Source organism: Haemaphysalis longicornis, unplaced genomic scaffold, assembly GCF_048455015.1.
Source record: "Haemaphysalis longicornis isolate Haplotype H1 unplaced genomic scaffold, Haemaphysalis longicornis Haplotype H1 scaffold_199, whole genome shotgun sequence".
Taxonomy (NCBI): Eukaryota; Metazoa; Arthropoda; class Arachnida; order Ixodida; family Ixodidae; genus Haemaphysalis; species Haemaphysalis longicornis.
In genome coordinates, this window is record NW_027526294.1 from 360,537 (window position 1) to 377,815 (window position 17,279).

General features: G+C 49.5%; 1 protein-coding gene across 1 annotated transcript; it reads right to left on the reverse strand.

Moving 5' to 3' along the window:
* Positions 1 to 344: 344 nt before the first annotated feature.
* LOC144166915 (uncharacterized) lies at positions 345 to 2,080 on the reverse strand. The gene has a single exon (XM_077696364.1). The coding sequence runs from the start codon at positions 2,002 to 2,004 to the stop codon at positions 979 to 981; it is 1,026 nt and encodes a 341-aa protein (XP_077552490.1). The 5' UTR covers positions 2,005 to 2,080; the 3' UTR covers positions 345 to 978.
* Between the last annotated feature and the right edge of the window lie 15,199 nt (positions 2,081 to 17,279).

The window sequence follows — 17,279 nt, forward strand, 5'->3', positions numbered from 1 at the left end:
AGGACAGCGTACTGGCAGCACTCAGGCACAAGTTCTAGCGAGACGTATGCTCTATCCAGCCGGGCATGGCTGGCACCCTGGAAGTGTGTAAACTGCACCTGATGTGCGCCAGTAATTAAGTTCCCCACATCCTCCAAGCCAAAATCAGCCATAATTTCATCCATTACTACAGTACTTCCGTCACGAAAGGGGGTGGTGCTCGATTTATCGCGAGCGGCACAGACACAATTGAAATCTCCCAGCACAATAAGAGCACGTTCTGTGCCGAGCCAAGCGCGACACTCTTCAAAAAACCCTTTTCGTTCATCGACCCTTCTCGGCGCATACACGCAAATGACCCGCCATTCTTTCGACGCAAAAACAAGATCACACACCACCATCCGCCCCCTCGTATCGGATGTGACGGCTTGAACCGTCGCCCCAATACTCTGGCGAATTAACAAGAGGCACCCAGCTGAGAAGCCCACTGCATGGCTTACACAAACTTGATAACGTGCACAAAAACTACGTACCATACGCTCAGTATTTTCTTCGCTTTCAACTTTCGTTTCTTGCAAAGCCACTATATCAAGGTCTTGCTCATTTATAATGCGGTACAGCTGACTTTGTCGCTTGCGGTCGGCTAATCCACGCACGTTGAGAGTGGCAACACGCAACGTTAAGTGGGGTGTGACGGAAGACATTTTGTTCCTAAATGAAGAATATATTCAACTTACGGCGTTCACACACACACACACACCCTCACACACACACACACATACGCAACCACACGCAAAAAAAGAAAACCGTCGACTTATAAGATACTCAAAACGGAAAAAAAACCCTCCCTCCCTCTGCCCTAAACACCCAAAAAAGAAAAACCCAGCGAGCCGACGACCATCCCTAGAGCATAACCTGAACTTTTTTGTTTTAAGTGACACAAAGACTTTCCAACGGCATCTTAGCAGTCCGGAAAAAGTGGTGACAAGTAGCGTGTTCTTACGGGCTCTTTGATGCCGCTGGTCCTCTGTCGTAAGGCGTGCTCGGTTTTGGCTTGAAGCTCGAGCGCCTCGACGAAGTCCCCGTTGCAGACACCTTCACAGGTCCAGATCCGTCCCCACCTCCCTGCACCCCCACTTTCTCCTGGCGTGGCCTTTTCGGCAAAGCTTGGTCGTCGTCGTCTCCATTTGAGAAGTCCGCTCCCTGAAGGGGAAGGAAATTTTCTGCACCGGGCACCTTGTCCTCGACGTTCACCGGGCCTCCACCTTCGGCATCACCTGTCTGGATGTCGCTCTGCTCGGGTTGCACGGCACTGGCCAAGGCGGGAAACTCGACCAGGGCCTCCACTTTTTTATCAGAGTTCTCCTTTTGTTGCGGTGCAGCTGCCACCACAGGGTCGTTGCCGCCCCCTGCTGCCACCTCCTCTGTCTCCCCCTCGTCCATAATATACTCGGTCTGTTCCGGGTCTCCTCGCGGTCCGGCCACCTTCGCGTACGTTCGCACGCACTCGCTCGCTTCATGCCCGAAACGGTGGCAGAGTGTGCAGCGCGGCACCTTACAGTCTCGCCTCATGTGCCCCGTGCCGGAGCAGCGCAGGCACTGCGGGGCCCTGCCAGGTACGACAACGAGCGCCTGCTCACCTGCAACACGGAGCTGGTGCGGCAAATCGTCGGCTCTCACGCCCGAGTTCAGCCTGAGCGTCACCGACCGCGTCGTCGAGCCTTTGTCCTGCACGCCCCTGACGCGCCAGCGCTCCCGGGACACGTCAATGACTCGGCCGTACGGTGCCAACGCCGCGCGAACGTCGTCGTCCGGCACATTGTGAAGGAGCCAGTGTATCTTGAGGCGCACGTCTTGATTTGCGGGGTCGATGACGATACACCGGCGCTCCTTGACCCTGACGTCGTCGCACGAGAGCATCCTCTTAACCCCGGCGTCGTCCTTGAAGGTGACGGCCCACACATGATTCATCTGATACGCCCCCAAGGCAACCACCTCGGGGAGCAGAGTCAGATGAGCCAACATGTCCCGGAATTCTTCCACTCGATAAGGCCGAGCACGTACGTCAGCATGAATAAAAACTGTGTTCAAAACACATCGTCCTGTCGGTAACATAGGCAGGGAAACTGGGTAATCGTCAGCGTCCTGTTCAAAAAGCCTGTTTCCGCGACCAGTCATGGTCGCACTAACCGCTCCGGCGGAGCCAAGCATCCTGCGGCCGCTCACGAGCGTAACCGGAAGCAGAATCCACCAAGCCCCCAGACCACTGAGCCACGGAGCGGGACGCGAAGGCCTTGCTAATATAGGGTATATATTGTACAACCAGTTTACACTTCTATTTAGTTTTGGCATTTTAAGCAGCTTAGGTGACTATTTGTTGTACTGCGATCGTGAAGTAAGCGTCGCCCGAGTTTCCACAGTGGCTCACGTCTAGCAATTGCATTTCGTAGACGGAAAAGCGTTCGCAGATGCGTAGTCGTGCTGCTGACCGCTGTGCTTGTTCGCCCAGCGCAAAAAAGTGCTTCCCGCGCCCTAGTTTTACGCTGTACGGTAAAAATATCAGTTGATTTTATTTCCTTAGTACCTATATTGACTTCGCTGACTCTTCTCCCGCCTTCAAGAGGCCTTATATTTTCCTACTGGCGTACCAGTCAGCGAAGCGTCGCATGTGCGCTTGTGCAGCGCTTGTGTGAAGCGACCTTGACTTGGAGCTAGATACAGTGTACAAACAAACCAAGTAAAGAAAGGCACATTCTTCCATTCACAAAAATGTCCTGGCTTCGTCTCAACTAAGCGAACGAATTGCGACCAAGCAATTTTTTTTTAACCTCCTTGATTGCGACGACCCGCCGGCGGCCGGCGGACGAAACGCTGGGCCGACTGACTCTGTCGGCCGGGGAGCCGTGCAGTAGCGCAGCCGTGGCGCAGCCAATTGCCAGCTCATCCCCTCCTGACGTCACACGAAAACGCCACAGAAAATGGGCGAGCGTAAAGAGAGGAGGACAGCATTTTCGAATTAGTTTTTCTACTAAATAAAATCGCGTAAACGCGCCTAGAGTGGTAGAAACATGGCCTGGGGACTCCGGACTACAATTTGCGCTAGTAATCCCGCAATGTTTACATATCACTTCAGTGTCCCTTTAACGGCGAATGCTTCGATCATCTGCTCATTTCAAACTTAAGAGCTACCTGTAACTTGGTGTACTGTACGCAGCGACAATATTATATTATTCATACCGGGGTTGAACAAAATATTATATGCCCGAACTAAGCGCCCTCTTGGTGTCAAATGCAAAAGAACCCGCTCGATGGCGTGTCATGGAATGCGGTAGCAAGGAGAGCCAACTAGAAGCCACACAGGAAGCTAACAAGCAGCCACGATTACAGAAAATCTCATATTCGTTCACACATTATTACGGTTCTTGCAGCCACTGACACTCATCACAGACTACCTCCGCACCGCTGTTCCCAGTAACGGTCAGACAAAAAATTCACCCCACCTCCCCGAAGGGCATCGTGAGGAAATGCGGATGCATTTCTTTTGCGCGAGAGTGCGCGGAATTTATAATTAATGAGGAGGCGGTGATTTGTAGCGTAACCATTTATTTAACACCTGTTTGTGTTGTCGTTGTACTTGACGGCCACGATCACTGCCTTGTGGTCGGTAAAGTGCACAGTCAAAGGGTCTTTGAGAAGCATGCGGGCGTGGGAGAGTGGGGCGAGCGTCGAGAGGAGAAGCACCGAAGCACCGCGCCTACACTCGCCTACACTCTCCCACACACGCGGGAGCTCCGGCGAGCTCCCGCGATGCGAGCGCCCTCACACGCCCGAGCGCACTCCTCCTCTCCACTCACTCGCCGCTGATCCGCCCGCACCACCTGCTCCGGTTGCTAGGGGAGAGGAGGAGCACGCGCGCTCGCAGCTGTTGCTATGGGAGAGGGGGTGAGAGCGGAGAGATAACACCTGCGGGCGCGTGGACGCCGCACGGCGCCTGACATGGCTCGACTAAGAAATGCATTCGCATTTAAAAAATCAGGCCTGTGTGTCTGCCCGCTTCACTGCAAATGACGTCGAAAGACACTAGCGCTGCTGCCACCTCTGCCATGTTTCTTCTCTCCCCTTTCCTCCCCCTCCCACCTCATACTTTACTCCTCTACCCCTCCAAATTTCACTCCCCCTTTCCCCGTCCACATTCCCACACTCCCCTCCACATCACCTGCCCCCTCTTCTCCCGCAGCTTCCCCTCACCATTTTTGTCCCCTCTCTTCCAACCTTCCCTTCTTCCTCTCCGTCTTTACACACATTTTCTTCCCCTCTCCTCCCTCCTCCCATTTCCTTCCTCCTAGATTATTACCCTTGCCGCTCCGTCTCCTCCAATTCCCTAACCCACCTTCCTCCCCGTTAACCCATATTTCTCTAACGTATTCCCTCCCTTCTTCATCCCTTTTTCCCTCTCCCCTTTCCGGTCCTCTTCCCATTTTCCGCTTCTCCTGCCCTCATATCATTCCTTTCCTTCAGTATCCTTCTAGGCGGCACTGATCCTCCTCCTGCTCTTCCTCCTCCTCACCCATCTCCAAGTTCTCCCCTCAGTGTTCCCTTCTCCCTTCCGCTACAGTCATCTTCATCCTCCTGTCTTTATCCCTTCCCCTCTTCCTGTACTCCTTACGCTTCGTCCTCTTCCTTGTCCCCCTCATTTCTCCTCTCTCTTCGCTTAACCCACTACTCGCCTTTTTCTTTCACGGCCGGTCCCTCACCCAGGTCACGTGATTTGCTCGTGGGAAACGTGACCAAGCGGTTACCTGCAGGTGACCCATGGGTATGACGCCAGTACGTCAACGGGTTGTTTACGTACAGGTACGTCAACTACGTCACTAGTTCGTCAACTACATCAACTACGTCACTAGTACGTCACTAGTTGTTGTTTGTGACGGCACGGCCGCTGGATGAAAGGCGCACCTTGCGTGCGCTCTCATCCAGCGGCCGTGGTGACGGGTTTCTGGTCGCTGCAGTATTTTTCCTGTCCAGACTGTTTTTTTATATACGTACATAGCGTCAACGTGCTTCCCTGCGAGTACACTGTTAGTTAGATTCGCCTAAATGGCCGGCTCGTATGCATTAAGTAAAAACGTCTGAATTAAAAATTTAGTGACTTCTTTGTATACAAAAGAAGAAAAAATGCAACAAGGGAAAATACAAAACTACAGCTGCTCACCTGCATAAAAAAGACTCCGCCCGAGTTATGAACCCGAAACTCCTTAAAAATCACAGCCACACCTATACTCACAGTCTTAATAGAAACCTAAGTACTCAACCCGCGCCCGAGGCCTGCAGCATGAAAATTCTGTTCATGCGTTTTAATCAGGCCGCATTGCTGTTTTTTATGCTTTCATCAAAAGACTCAAAATTATAGTCGGTGTTCCCCCTTCAATCCCAATTTTCTTTTCAAGCCTGAAGGCTAATACCTCGGTAGGTTCACCTTTTAACACCAGAAAGTATATCCCCATAAAACATAGCGCCAGGCTGCGTGGCACACAGATACCACGGAGGTTCCTGAGAAAGAAAGTAGTTCCTTCTGCTTAACTCCTCCACATCATTCTTGGCCCACCGTAGCGTTTTGCAGCAGTCCGAGGTGGAGCACCTGACACGCTTCGAAGCCGGCACCCTCCAACGAAAGTTCCCGACGAATGACGGTTACTTTTTTGTGTTCATTGAAACATCTCCGCGTACATTCGTAGTGGCTTTTCCGTCTCTCATTAGCGTTTCCACACCCCTTTTTTTCCTTTGCACGTCAGGGATTTGGAGAATATTCCATTTACTTTTCCATTTACTTTACATTCCAGCCATTGAAAGCACGGAACGTGTTCGCGTAATCAACGGCCGCCATCATTCGTATTCATATTCTGTTCTTTGCCGATATGTCGGCGCTGATAGTCTCAGGGCGTAACTTTTATTTTACATGCAAAATATATATTTGTGAACGCTGGCTGGATTTGTGACTCGTTTCTTGTTTTTGCGCCGTGTTTATACAGGTGTCGCTTTTTGAAACCGATTTTAACTCAAAGAAACCACACTGCTTCAAAAATGCTTCTGATACAACAGTGCCTATAAACAGAGGAATGTATCAGCTAATGACTTTTCCGAGATGACAAGATTCATGCAAGTCAGCATTGCTTATCGCAGCTTCCGGCGCGGCTGGTTCTTGTTCTTTTTTCACGACTCGTATTTTCTGGCGTCTAAACTCTATTTAGACGTTTTTAAATGCAAAGCTGCGTTTGCAGGGCTTACTTTTCTTGTCGACATAATTCCTAATGCGATGCGCTAGCGTATACATGCACTTCGAAAGTCGACTTACGCGTCTCAATCTACCCCTCTCTGGCGCATTAGCCCCGTTTACATGGATGCGATGCGCCAGAAAATTGATGCGATGCGATGCGATGCGCCACTTGTCGCATTCATGTAAACGCGGCTATGACTGGCAGGCCCGGATGTTTTCGCCAGCAGGCTTTCACATTCCTCCCAATGTGGACCGCGTTAGCACGCGCTAGAACCCACGACCAAGTCCAAAGCCAACACCCGCGCTACGAACCCAAAGGAAATGCTGTGCGCCCGGAATGCCTTGCACATTTTCTCCCTGATATTGTGGTGTCTTCGCTGTCTGTGGAAGCAGTCCGAAGCCCGCGGGATTTCCTCAAAGAAGTGGATGACACGTTTCGATTCTTACACGCTCGGTTTAGCCTTGAGTACATATTTACTGCATCGCGCGAGTCTTTTCCTGATGCCCTGGTTTCTGGGCTTTTTCCCATACCTTTATATCGTGTTCCGTACCTCTAGTGTCCTACCAGTATGTCCTCAATATAGTGTGTGAAATGTGTGTTCGGCCAGGTGTTAAAACATTTTTCTTTAAATTACACACTGGCACGCTCTCTGTTAAAACTTGGGTGAAAGACGGGGTCTGTTTATAGATTGGTCGACAGAGTGTCGGCTCTGTTCTCGACCAGAGATAACTGATCCTTGTTTTGTAGTTTGAAGAGAGGCTGTTTTTTTCTGGGACATTTTACAGCGAACGCTCAGAAAAGACATGGATATTACGCCTTTCTCTATCCGATTTTTGCCATTCGACTATCCTGGTGAGCCACCTTATGACATGTTTGTGTTGATTGGTTTGTACAGTTTGTGATGATGTCGCTGATGAGATAGGCATGCTGAGCCACCAAGATCAACAAAGTCATATTTCCGAGAAACTGTTGCATTTGTACACAGTGTGTATGATTCGCTTGACCAACCACGTGACTGGTTCCCTCTTTTGAACGCTTGTGTGTGTTTGCCTGAATTTTGATGTATATTTGCTTTTCATAACTTTAGTGTATTATTTTTTCTGCTTGACCATACTGTCGCTTCTGAGCGTATTCTCCCATGTAATAAAGAAAAAAAAGGTTACAGCTCAATCGGTCAGACGCCGGTTTCATGACACGTACGAGAGACCCGGGTTCGATTCCGACCACGAGAAGCTCTTTGTTTTCTTTTTAATTTACTGCACATGTTCTTTTTCCCCGCCGCTGCTTTGGGGTGGTGGCCCGGTGGTTAGGTTGACGGTTTCACGGCGTCCCGGGTTCAGTTCTCGAGACCTCCCTAACCACATTTGTTTCTTGAGGCTTTGAGATTTTTTGGTTCGTGGGACGGGCAAAACTCGGCCTAAACAGCTCTTCTGGTAGATCAGATTGGATTTCCCTGCATGAAAACAAAACAAATCACCGCATTTATGTTTAAAACACTTTGGGAGCATCTAAGCAAGCCTTATGATGCATTCATCCGAGAGCCTTTTTTGTCACCGTACCAGAAAACGGTATTGTCATCCTCACCCCATTCGCCAGAAATATGTTTTTAGTGTCTTCTGTGCATGACATATAGAAAAATAAATAAGGCGATGGCGAGAATAACAAAGCTGTTCATCCAGTAGTGCCTAATGGCCGCCCCTATGGGTCATTACTCTTCTCAAAGCGAGTGAATGACGGAGGCAGCGAACGCCAGCGACCCGCCCCGTTCTAGCGCAAAATTAAAGCTCGAATCAGGAACAAATAGCCGTGAGTGAAGGCACTGCTCCCCCTCCGAGCTGTACTGTCAAGGTTGGGAGGTGCGGGACCGGCGCTGCGGCCGCAGCAGCCCACTTCCGGTGTCGTCATCCTCCGGCTTCCGGGCCTCACTTCCGACACCGGTGGCCCCAATTTCCGCGCGGGATCCGCACTTTGAAACACTAGCTGTTCTGAGCGTTGAGGCGGGCCAGCGTAAATGATGCTCACTTTTCGGGCGGAGCGACGCAGTGCATTACCGGAGACACTGGTCGCGCTTGTTGTCTACTAATCTATTTCTATTGTATAATATTGATTATAGCCTGCTTTAGAAATGGGTAGATCTCAACACCCTATTACCTCTAACACGGCATTTATTCTTTTCTATTGGATAAAGCTACACAATTGCTGTTTCGTATTTTAGTGTAGGACGCCGTCGTTCATTACAATGCCGTCAGATCTCCGACAGATTCGATTTTAAGATGTGCGCCCGTTTGCCTGCCAGGGTGTTTGAACGAGGGAGTTCTGGCTCAGTTGCATCCATTTTTTTCTGATTATAAGCCGAAGGTATGGAGCTCTCACCAAGATACGCTCATGCGGTCTTCCTTTCCTCAGTCTTATCTCTGCACTTCTTCAACGTTGATTTGAAGTTCGTACAGCAACTGCATCGTGTACCGATAGTCTATTATTTATTTTTAACACCTACATTCTGCCGTGGGGTATTACAGTAGGAGAGGGGGAAAATGGCAAAAGCAAACACTCGAGTGGCTCTGCGAAAAATAGCAGTGAGTGCACATGCAAAAAAATGGTAACAAGTATACGGCTTTTAATAGAAGAGTACAGGTTGGATACAAAATATACAAAATTAGGTACCGTCAAGAAGAAAAATGAAAAACTATGGCTGCTTCCTCTGTCATAGGAATCGGTAAAACACGTATGTGAAATGGGCTGCAAAATCTGCAGCTGAGCATGATTGTCTTGTGGGAGAGCTGGGCGAGCGACGTCCTGCTGGTGGATCGCTTCGGCAAAGGTGTACTGGCGTCATTTCCTTGACTGATATGACGTCAGTGAAATCTTTGTGTATCCCGGCATAAAACACTTTCCTGTTAAAATACAAAACCCGAAAACGAACAACTCTAAGTATAACCCTAGGTTTTTAACTTTGGGACCCTCGTCTCTATAATACTATTACTGTACTACTTTTTTGGAATCAATAATAAACTGAAACTGAAACTGAAACTGAACGTACTATTTAGTACTAAAGGTTGCTTCCCCGCAAGAAGACGCTGTGTGCAGGGGCGCACCCTCTACAGGCCGCTTGCTTCGTTGTACTGGCGTCATTTCCGTGACGGATATGACATCAGTCAAATCTTGCTGTATCCAGGAATAAAACACTTTCGTGTTAAAAGAAATTCAATGTCATTCCAGTCTCGGAAGGGGGATGACCAGCGGAGCTGTTGGTCGCTTCCGTGGTAACGGGACTGAGAACCCCGGGAAACCGCGAAACATCACACACCCGTCAAGCGGCGCCAAAGTTTTTCGAACTCCGGCTAAAACCGCGCCGTCGCGTAGGAGAAGTGTTCAGCGGTATTGCAGCCACGCTGGCGTCTTGGCGCTTTCCACATCGCGATGTTATGGGTCCCAATGAACATCGCACTTACGCTTGGTATCGCTGCGTGATCGTCGTCGTTGGTTTCTATGAGTATACGCTTCACTGGGCAACAGACAACGTAAAAAAGCCACCTTACCAAGACCACAATTACAGCGGTCTTCTTGAAGTCGGCTTCATTCCTTAACACAAATACATTGTCGGGAAGGCATTTTTAGGGGCAATATACACCGCCTTATATCAAAATATGAAGCGCTGGAGGCAAACAGGTGGCTGAAGGGAGAGAGTGCGCATATAGAGTGAGAGAAGACGTGCGGTCAGCCATGGCATGTGAGGGAACACAGGTCCGAGAGCGAAGAAAAAGGACGCCTCTTCTCGTAATAAGGACGCAGATAAACATGGGTTAGCCTAGAAACTGTTCGCTGTTGAATGCGATGAGTATAGCTATCATTAAAAGGCATGCAGGATTTTGAGAGATGCAGAAAAGCTAAAGGTGGTTTTTTAAGCGTTCAAGTAATATGGTGTAAGAGACGGCCTCAAAACTGTTGCTTGTTAGGACATTCTATAGTCTGTAAGAGTTCGTGCAAAAAAAGTTTTGCTAATTGTGAGCTTGGATTTCCCTATTCTTGGGGAACGGTCGGGGCTGCCACCCCGCCTGTTTCTAACCCCTTACAGGGATACAGTAAAAGTTGCCCCGCCCATCTCTTCCTAATTTTGATATGATGAGCGACACGTTGTGAGACATATTGGCGTGTACGAATCGTGTACGCATATTGGCGTGTACGGAATTTTTTATTGGTAAGGCACAGAGAGGTACGATGCCAGTAACTAATATGCGTGAAAATGCGAGACATGAGGCGAGGCACACAAATTCATTCATCTATTTGAATGGCAAATATTTTCATGCTAAAACGGCCGGCCCTGGCACTCTTTGCCGATTAGGCTGTGACGTTAGGTCTCTACCATTCTTAACGCGACTCATTCCTCCGTGCGAGCAACATGCCGCTATGGGCAGTAAGCGGCTAGCCGTAAACAAGGAAGCCCAAGCGAAACGGCATCATTCTTGGATCTTTGTATGCGATGACCTGGTTCGACCAAACTTCCAGACTCCGCGGTCAGCCCGCAGCCACGCTACTGTAAACAAGCCGAACTGCGAGACATCTCTAACTACGTCTGGAGAACTGCGAAGGTGACTCTTCGTTCTGCGCTGTCACCTGTACATGGACGCGAGAACAGCATATCTAGCATGCGTCAATGTACAATTCCCCAGCATCGTCACCGAAGTCATTCGCTACGAAATTCTCAAACTACGGGAGTGCGGTAACCTATAGACCCCCCCTTCCATTCAGTATAACGCACGCTGTGGCGTCCATGCAAATGAGAAGGACCACCGGCTAGCACACGCACACTTACTCTCCCTGCTAACTCGAAACAAACCCACTCTCCCCTATTATGACGATAACACAATTGCTTGTTCTTCGTCGTGAAACTGATCCCACAGACAGCGAAGTTCAGCTCACCACAGCCATGGAGAACCCTCTCCTCATATCGGCAGTCTACGTGAGTTCTCACGGAGGCAAACTGTTCCCACGACGCCGAATTCATATATGGAGACAGTGGTTACAACATCCTCGCTTCGCCGATATTACCGCATTGTGGCAGTTGTCAGTCAGCGTGCCAAACAAGCGCCGCATTTGTCTCGCCACGCTGATCTGCAACACATGTCCGACTGCCAGTCCCCGTTATACAGACATTTGGCAACGCGCCCTCACCAATGCGCAACGGACATGTCCCACGCCTCTCCATTCCCGTCCTTTCCGCCACCTAACGCGCCTTTTTGTAAGCTGCTATGAGCCTATGGCACGCCATTCTGCCCTTGCTCGCTAACCTGGGAGCCTCACCTCAATCATCGGTTGTCGGGTATGCGGCGACGTGAAGCAAGAGACGACGCCCAGTACACTACAGTGCCTCCTCCACACAGCTGACGCAATAAAGTAAACGGGTGAGAGCATATTTTTAATTCCCCGTAGCATATCAACACAATCCCAGATACTCTCAATCAAAGCCGTTTCCCCAGCGGACTTCATCACCATATTGTCTATGTATATCCTGAAAAGGAGGGCGAAACTAATTCTTTGCACGTTAGAGGCATAGAAGAAGGTCATACAGTTGATAAGGTGTTTAAAAGTGAGACTAGCAGCTCCATCATGCCTCAGAGTCGACAACTATTTTTCCTCCACCATCTCCAAAATATTTGCCGCCCAGCATTTTCCCATTTATTACCCCAGAGGAATAAGCCTTGACAAAAAGTTTCTGCATGCTGTCGCCATATGGGGTGACCGTTCTATCCATTGAAACGAACACATTATTACCGTTCAAAAGCCCGAGACGTTTTTCCTCTAGAGCGTACGCTAGTACGCCCACTCAGCGACCTACCATGCAAGAAACTCTATTATTCCCCTACAACCATGCTCCCCCAAAATTATGTTCTGTATAATATTATATTAAAAATAAGTTGGTCTTTGCGAGTAACGATAATATGCCCTCTCCGCTTGGCAGCGCTGATACTGGCAACATATTGAGTTACAAGTCTCATTTTACGTTTTACATTTTCATGGGTTTTGCTTCAAAGCTTCGCTCGTTGACCGCGCTGATGGCACAATATAATAAAATTTGGTGACAGGCTGGTCGGGGAATCCAAATGGGAAGAGGATTCCCTCATAACATACATCTGACAATTTGAAAAAAATGTTACTAAAAGAAACAGTGCTCAAGAGGAAAACGAAAGAAGAGGTGTATGCATCTTATTTGTTTCGTCTAATTTTTAATGCTGCTTTTTTTCTTGTAACATTATGTACCAACTCGCCTTAGTTCTCAGTTTTCTTGAACAAAGTGTTGTCGGGACGCAATCCCCAACGTTTCCGGTATCCCTGTGCGTGCTGGTGACGACGCGGCACAGGAAGCAAGGGATGAACACGTGTGTAGTAAGCGTTGGGCCGTCAAGCTTCGAGCATTTCAAAAGGCACCTGGCGTCGCATAAAAGCCGCTGTCGTGAGTGTGAACGTGAGCAGACAGGAGAGTATGGCGGCGGCGGGTGGCCAGCATGGAAATGGCGAGTGTCCGTCGGCCACAATCATGACGGTCGGACAGCGAGGACCAACTAGCGCCAGTGGTGGCTACACAGTACATGGTCTTTCTCTTGGGAATCAGAGATACCGTCGTGGGTAACGAAGGACGCACAGAATCTTACTTCACATTCGGAATTCGGCGCAGTGGTTTCTTCACTGTAATGTTTCTCCCATGGTGAAATTTATTTTGCTCATGTTTCTACACCTGTCATTTTAATGCGACAGAATTTTATGGCCAATTGCGTTTTGTTGCTGCAGTCGCCATCCGGCGTCTGCAGTAGCAAAACGGCTTCTCAACCTTCCATTTGCTCTGGCGCGACCCATAGCGCTCTCTGCGTGACCGCTCCGCGCAGGTTGCTTTGCATGGCAGCCTGTTAATACCGCTGTGCAGTCTTAAACGACTACATAGCCAGCGGCCGGAACCTCTTCAATAGCGCAAAGTGGCCGTCCATACCACTACACTGAGGATACTTTGCGGCCAATGCCGAAACTAGTATTTGAAGCAAGAAAAATCTACGGAGCACTGAACGGCGTTAAACTGGACATTCATGCTTTCGAGCTCACAACTCATAGGGCGTGCCGAGTTGTCTCCGGAATTTTCGCTGTCCCGGATTAAAACGGTGAGTTATATTTCTTGCGCATTGGCGTTATTTCGTCGGGCGAGATTGGGTTCATTAATCCCTCTCCCATGAACAGGTTGCTTCAGCGTTTTCACTTCCTGTAAAGCGTGCTTCATGTTTGGCCGACTGCATTGAGGCGGAGCCCTCATAAAAGAGGGTGCCAGGTAAATTATTCAGAGATTCGGTTTTCGGGAACCAGTAGCTCTCGGTCTGAGACATTTTAACAGGAAATAATCTTACGCTAACAGCTCGAAATTTCCTGGCGGTGGCTCTATGGTGCTCTTAACTACAGGAAAGAGAACAAGGTGAGCAGGGAAATAAAACGGCGTGGAGGGGATAAGAGGGAATTCAAAGCGGTTAACCGAGAGATAAAGATAACATGCAGGTGGGGCATTCTGTTGTTAAGAACTGTGAGGTTTGTGGCCTTATCTAGGGGACATCAATAGGTAAAGTTCTCAAAAGGGTGCCTAATGTAAATACAGATAAGGCATCACTACATGTGACGCTTAAATCACAAATATAGGGACACATTGCGTCACCTGGAGTTCGCGGTGATCGTTCTTTTCTCAGATGATGTTGGGAGACTGCGTGATGTTTCGCATATCGTTGAGAACTAACGTAGTGTGTTCTACTATTTCTTTTTACCCACTTCTCAAGTGTCAGACGTGGCGCGTCCCAAAGCTCAGGCAAATCGCATATCACTAAAAAAAGCATAAACAAAAAATGACGTTCAAAAATTGGCGCAGAAAACCGTCCTGCGCTCGCGATGATATGCTTCACATATAAACGAGAACTATTCTTGAGCGTATGCTCTAGAGAAAAACTACGGCGTGTGCCAGAATGTCCCTCACATCTCCGTCGTCGAGAGTGCGGCGGGATAGCATCGCGAGGTTCGCTGAGAGCGGGCGAAATTTGATCAGAGCTTGAGCGGGAGTTAATTGAATGGACAAAACCGCAGCCATGAGGGCGGACAGTGCGGCTTGCTCAACCGTCCACGCCACCAAAGCAGCCCGTGCGCTCCCCACCGTTTGTGATCGCTCCCGTCCGCGCCGACAAAAATCACGCGAGGGCGTTAGCCCAGATCGAGCGCGTGCCCGAACGCGCTCCCTCGACCGTATACGCTGTCGGCGCCAATAACACCATGTCCGCAGCTTGTGGTCCATGAGACGGCACGCATGGCCTGGCCTGGCACCCGCGCACAAGACCGGCTTGCGCAGGACGCCTGGAGCGGCTGTATCCGCGCTATTACAAGGCCATAACTGCTCCTGGCGTTCAATGTGAGAGCGGCTATTTTCGTTCTTGGATTACCTATGAGGGATTTGTAACCCTCATCTCTGCTTGCGTCGTTCACCTGTCAGAAGAGGCAACCACGTTTTTCTACTTTTTTAAGGCGAATCTTTAGTGTCCTCACTGAGCCGTTGTACGCCAATACGCCCTGCAGGAAAGCCAACTTTCTCTGACGAAGATGATGAATTGTCTTGGGTGAAGTGAAAGAAAAAGACGCTTTAGTTGCCGGAATCAAACCTGGGTCCCTCGTGTCATGAAGCCGGCGTCTATCCGATTGCTCCATGTCGAAATGGCCACGCAGCACGTACTGATTCGCGCCGTACACCCCAAAGCCAAACGTTAGGCCGGCGGAGTGCAGACCCGAGAGTTGCTGTGGGTATTCTAGAAAATTGGTGGGTACCTCCAGAGTAGCACATACTCGCAGTGTGGGATGGGCCAACCAAAGAATCCGTCACGAGCAAGCTTCGCATTCAACCATCGTCGTCGTTAGACGGAGGGGTGCATGATTTTTTGTGCGGTCAGAGTTTTTGAACGTGATGTAGAATAAGTTCCAGTGCTCAGCATTACGTTGGGTAATGTATCCGCTTCCTGGACGCGTTGAGTGAATAAAACGGCACAATAATGTTCGATCTAGTGAAGATACTCCGTCTGTTTTTCCAACCTGAGCAATCCCCCTCCAAAGCGCCCAAGATTTGTGTGGAGAAATCACACACCTGCGGAGGATAGCTTGACATTTATAGGCACTTATACCGACTGATGCGCATAACTTCGTGATTTTTTTCTGGTCTGTTCTCCTTTTAATTGTTCCTTAGGACAACAAAAGCAACAACAACAACAACAACAACAACTACGTACGACTTCCCCACCCATGAAAGTAAGCTTCCTATTGAATCTAGTATATTAGAAAACACGTTTGAGTCTTCAGAGGTAGCGAAACTAACGTTTCGGCCTTGAATTTAGGGAATGGAAAACTTGCCGGGGCCCACAAGGTTGGGCTTCGCATGTATAAACTTAACACGTTACATCTGCAGAAACTCCTCCGCGGCAGATCTGCACTAGCGCAGTTCTCTCAGTTTTGCCGCAGGGTCTAACATATCCGTACAGCTAAACTTAGCAGCGTTATCGTGATCAGGCTGCACGTGGGTCTGAACAGCTAGATCGTACTTTGCATTACGACAGCACCAAGTATGATGGAGACAGTCATTCGTCTTCCTCGGTTTGTGTGCGTATGTGTTTATTATGTTTTCACGTCTGTAATTCGATATTCATGTGTAAAGAACTCCCTGACGTATTTATGAAGGAGTAAGGCGTCTAAAGTGGTTTTGTACCAAGCCGTCTTGCAAGAAAGTTTCGCTGACACTACTGCGATTTGGGATGTCTAGATAACACAGCTTTTGTGGCATCGGCCACTCCGTGGTAATGGTAGCACCCGAGATGCCGCGTTCAACCTCGCAACCGTGAACGAATACCAGCCGTTAGGAACCGTGGCGGCCCATGATGCAGATGCAATAAGTCACGTGTCGTGACACGTGACACGACCTTTCCCCCGTTTCCTCCCGTTTGCCGCCGGAAGCGGGAGCGTGCCGGCAGGGCCCCGTTTAATTGAGCCGACTGCCGCCGCGGGGAGCCCCTGACGCAAGTGCTGGGCGTCGCGCTTCCTTTTCGGGCGCGGCTGCCGTGCAGAGAAGCCCGCACGACCGGGCTTCTCTTTGGGTCTTCTAATAAAGTCGTCTCCATTTGAGTGACTCAGCAATATCGGTCACCCGGATGTAACCCGGCCCGAGCCGCGCCTTCTCGTTTCGCCGAACTAAACGCCCACGAGGAGACTCTCGTCTTTTGCGTTATTTGCGGGCACCCGTTGTTGATGAATGTTTCCCGCCGTGCGCGCCCTGGGTGCAGGTGGGGCCCTTGCGCAGGGCGTTCGCACAGGGGCCAAGCTCGATTGAGATTTCTACTTCTGGCCGACGTGTCTACATGAACCTTGTCAGCCATGTCAGAAAAGCATGCGTTCGTGTAGGTGCAGGCGTGTGCATTCATATTGCCGCGAACCATATGTATTGTTTTTTTGTTTGTTTGTTTTTGTTTTTACTGCCCGGCCGCGCCTGGCTATTGCATCTGTGTCCTATGCGGAGCGCGTGTTCCCTTCTTTATTTTTATGCCGCACGGGTTATCTCATTCTGATAAGGAGAGCGTTTCGCCCTAACGTCCCTGGCCTAGAATAATCTTCTTTGATCTACAATGTTCCGGATGTAAATCGACGGTTCGAGAAACATTCGCGCTGAAAGATAAAAGCCTGCAGAGCAGACGCCGCCGTATTCGACTCGCCGACGCACGCCTGCGCACGTCACTTTGTTGACTGCTGGTTCGCCACCTGTGTATTCTTCGGGTTGTTAGGGGAGAGCACAAGTTCGCTCCAATAAAATTGTTTTCCTTGAAGACAACTGCGCCGTCTTTAGCTTCGTGACACTATCGCGTGAGTCGGACGGTAATGCGGTCTGAATATTATACAGTTCATTTTATCTCTTTCAAATGATCGATCGCTTAATAAAAGGACTGAGAGCAGCTAGCTGGATTGCTTTACTTCTGACAA

Excerpts from the sequence above, each read along its gene's own strand:
- LOC144166915 (XM_077696364.1), bottom strand. The coding sequence starts at position 2,004 with ATGTTGGCTCATCTGACTCTGCTCCCCGAGGTGGTTGCCTTGGGGGCG.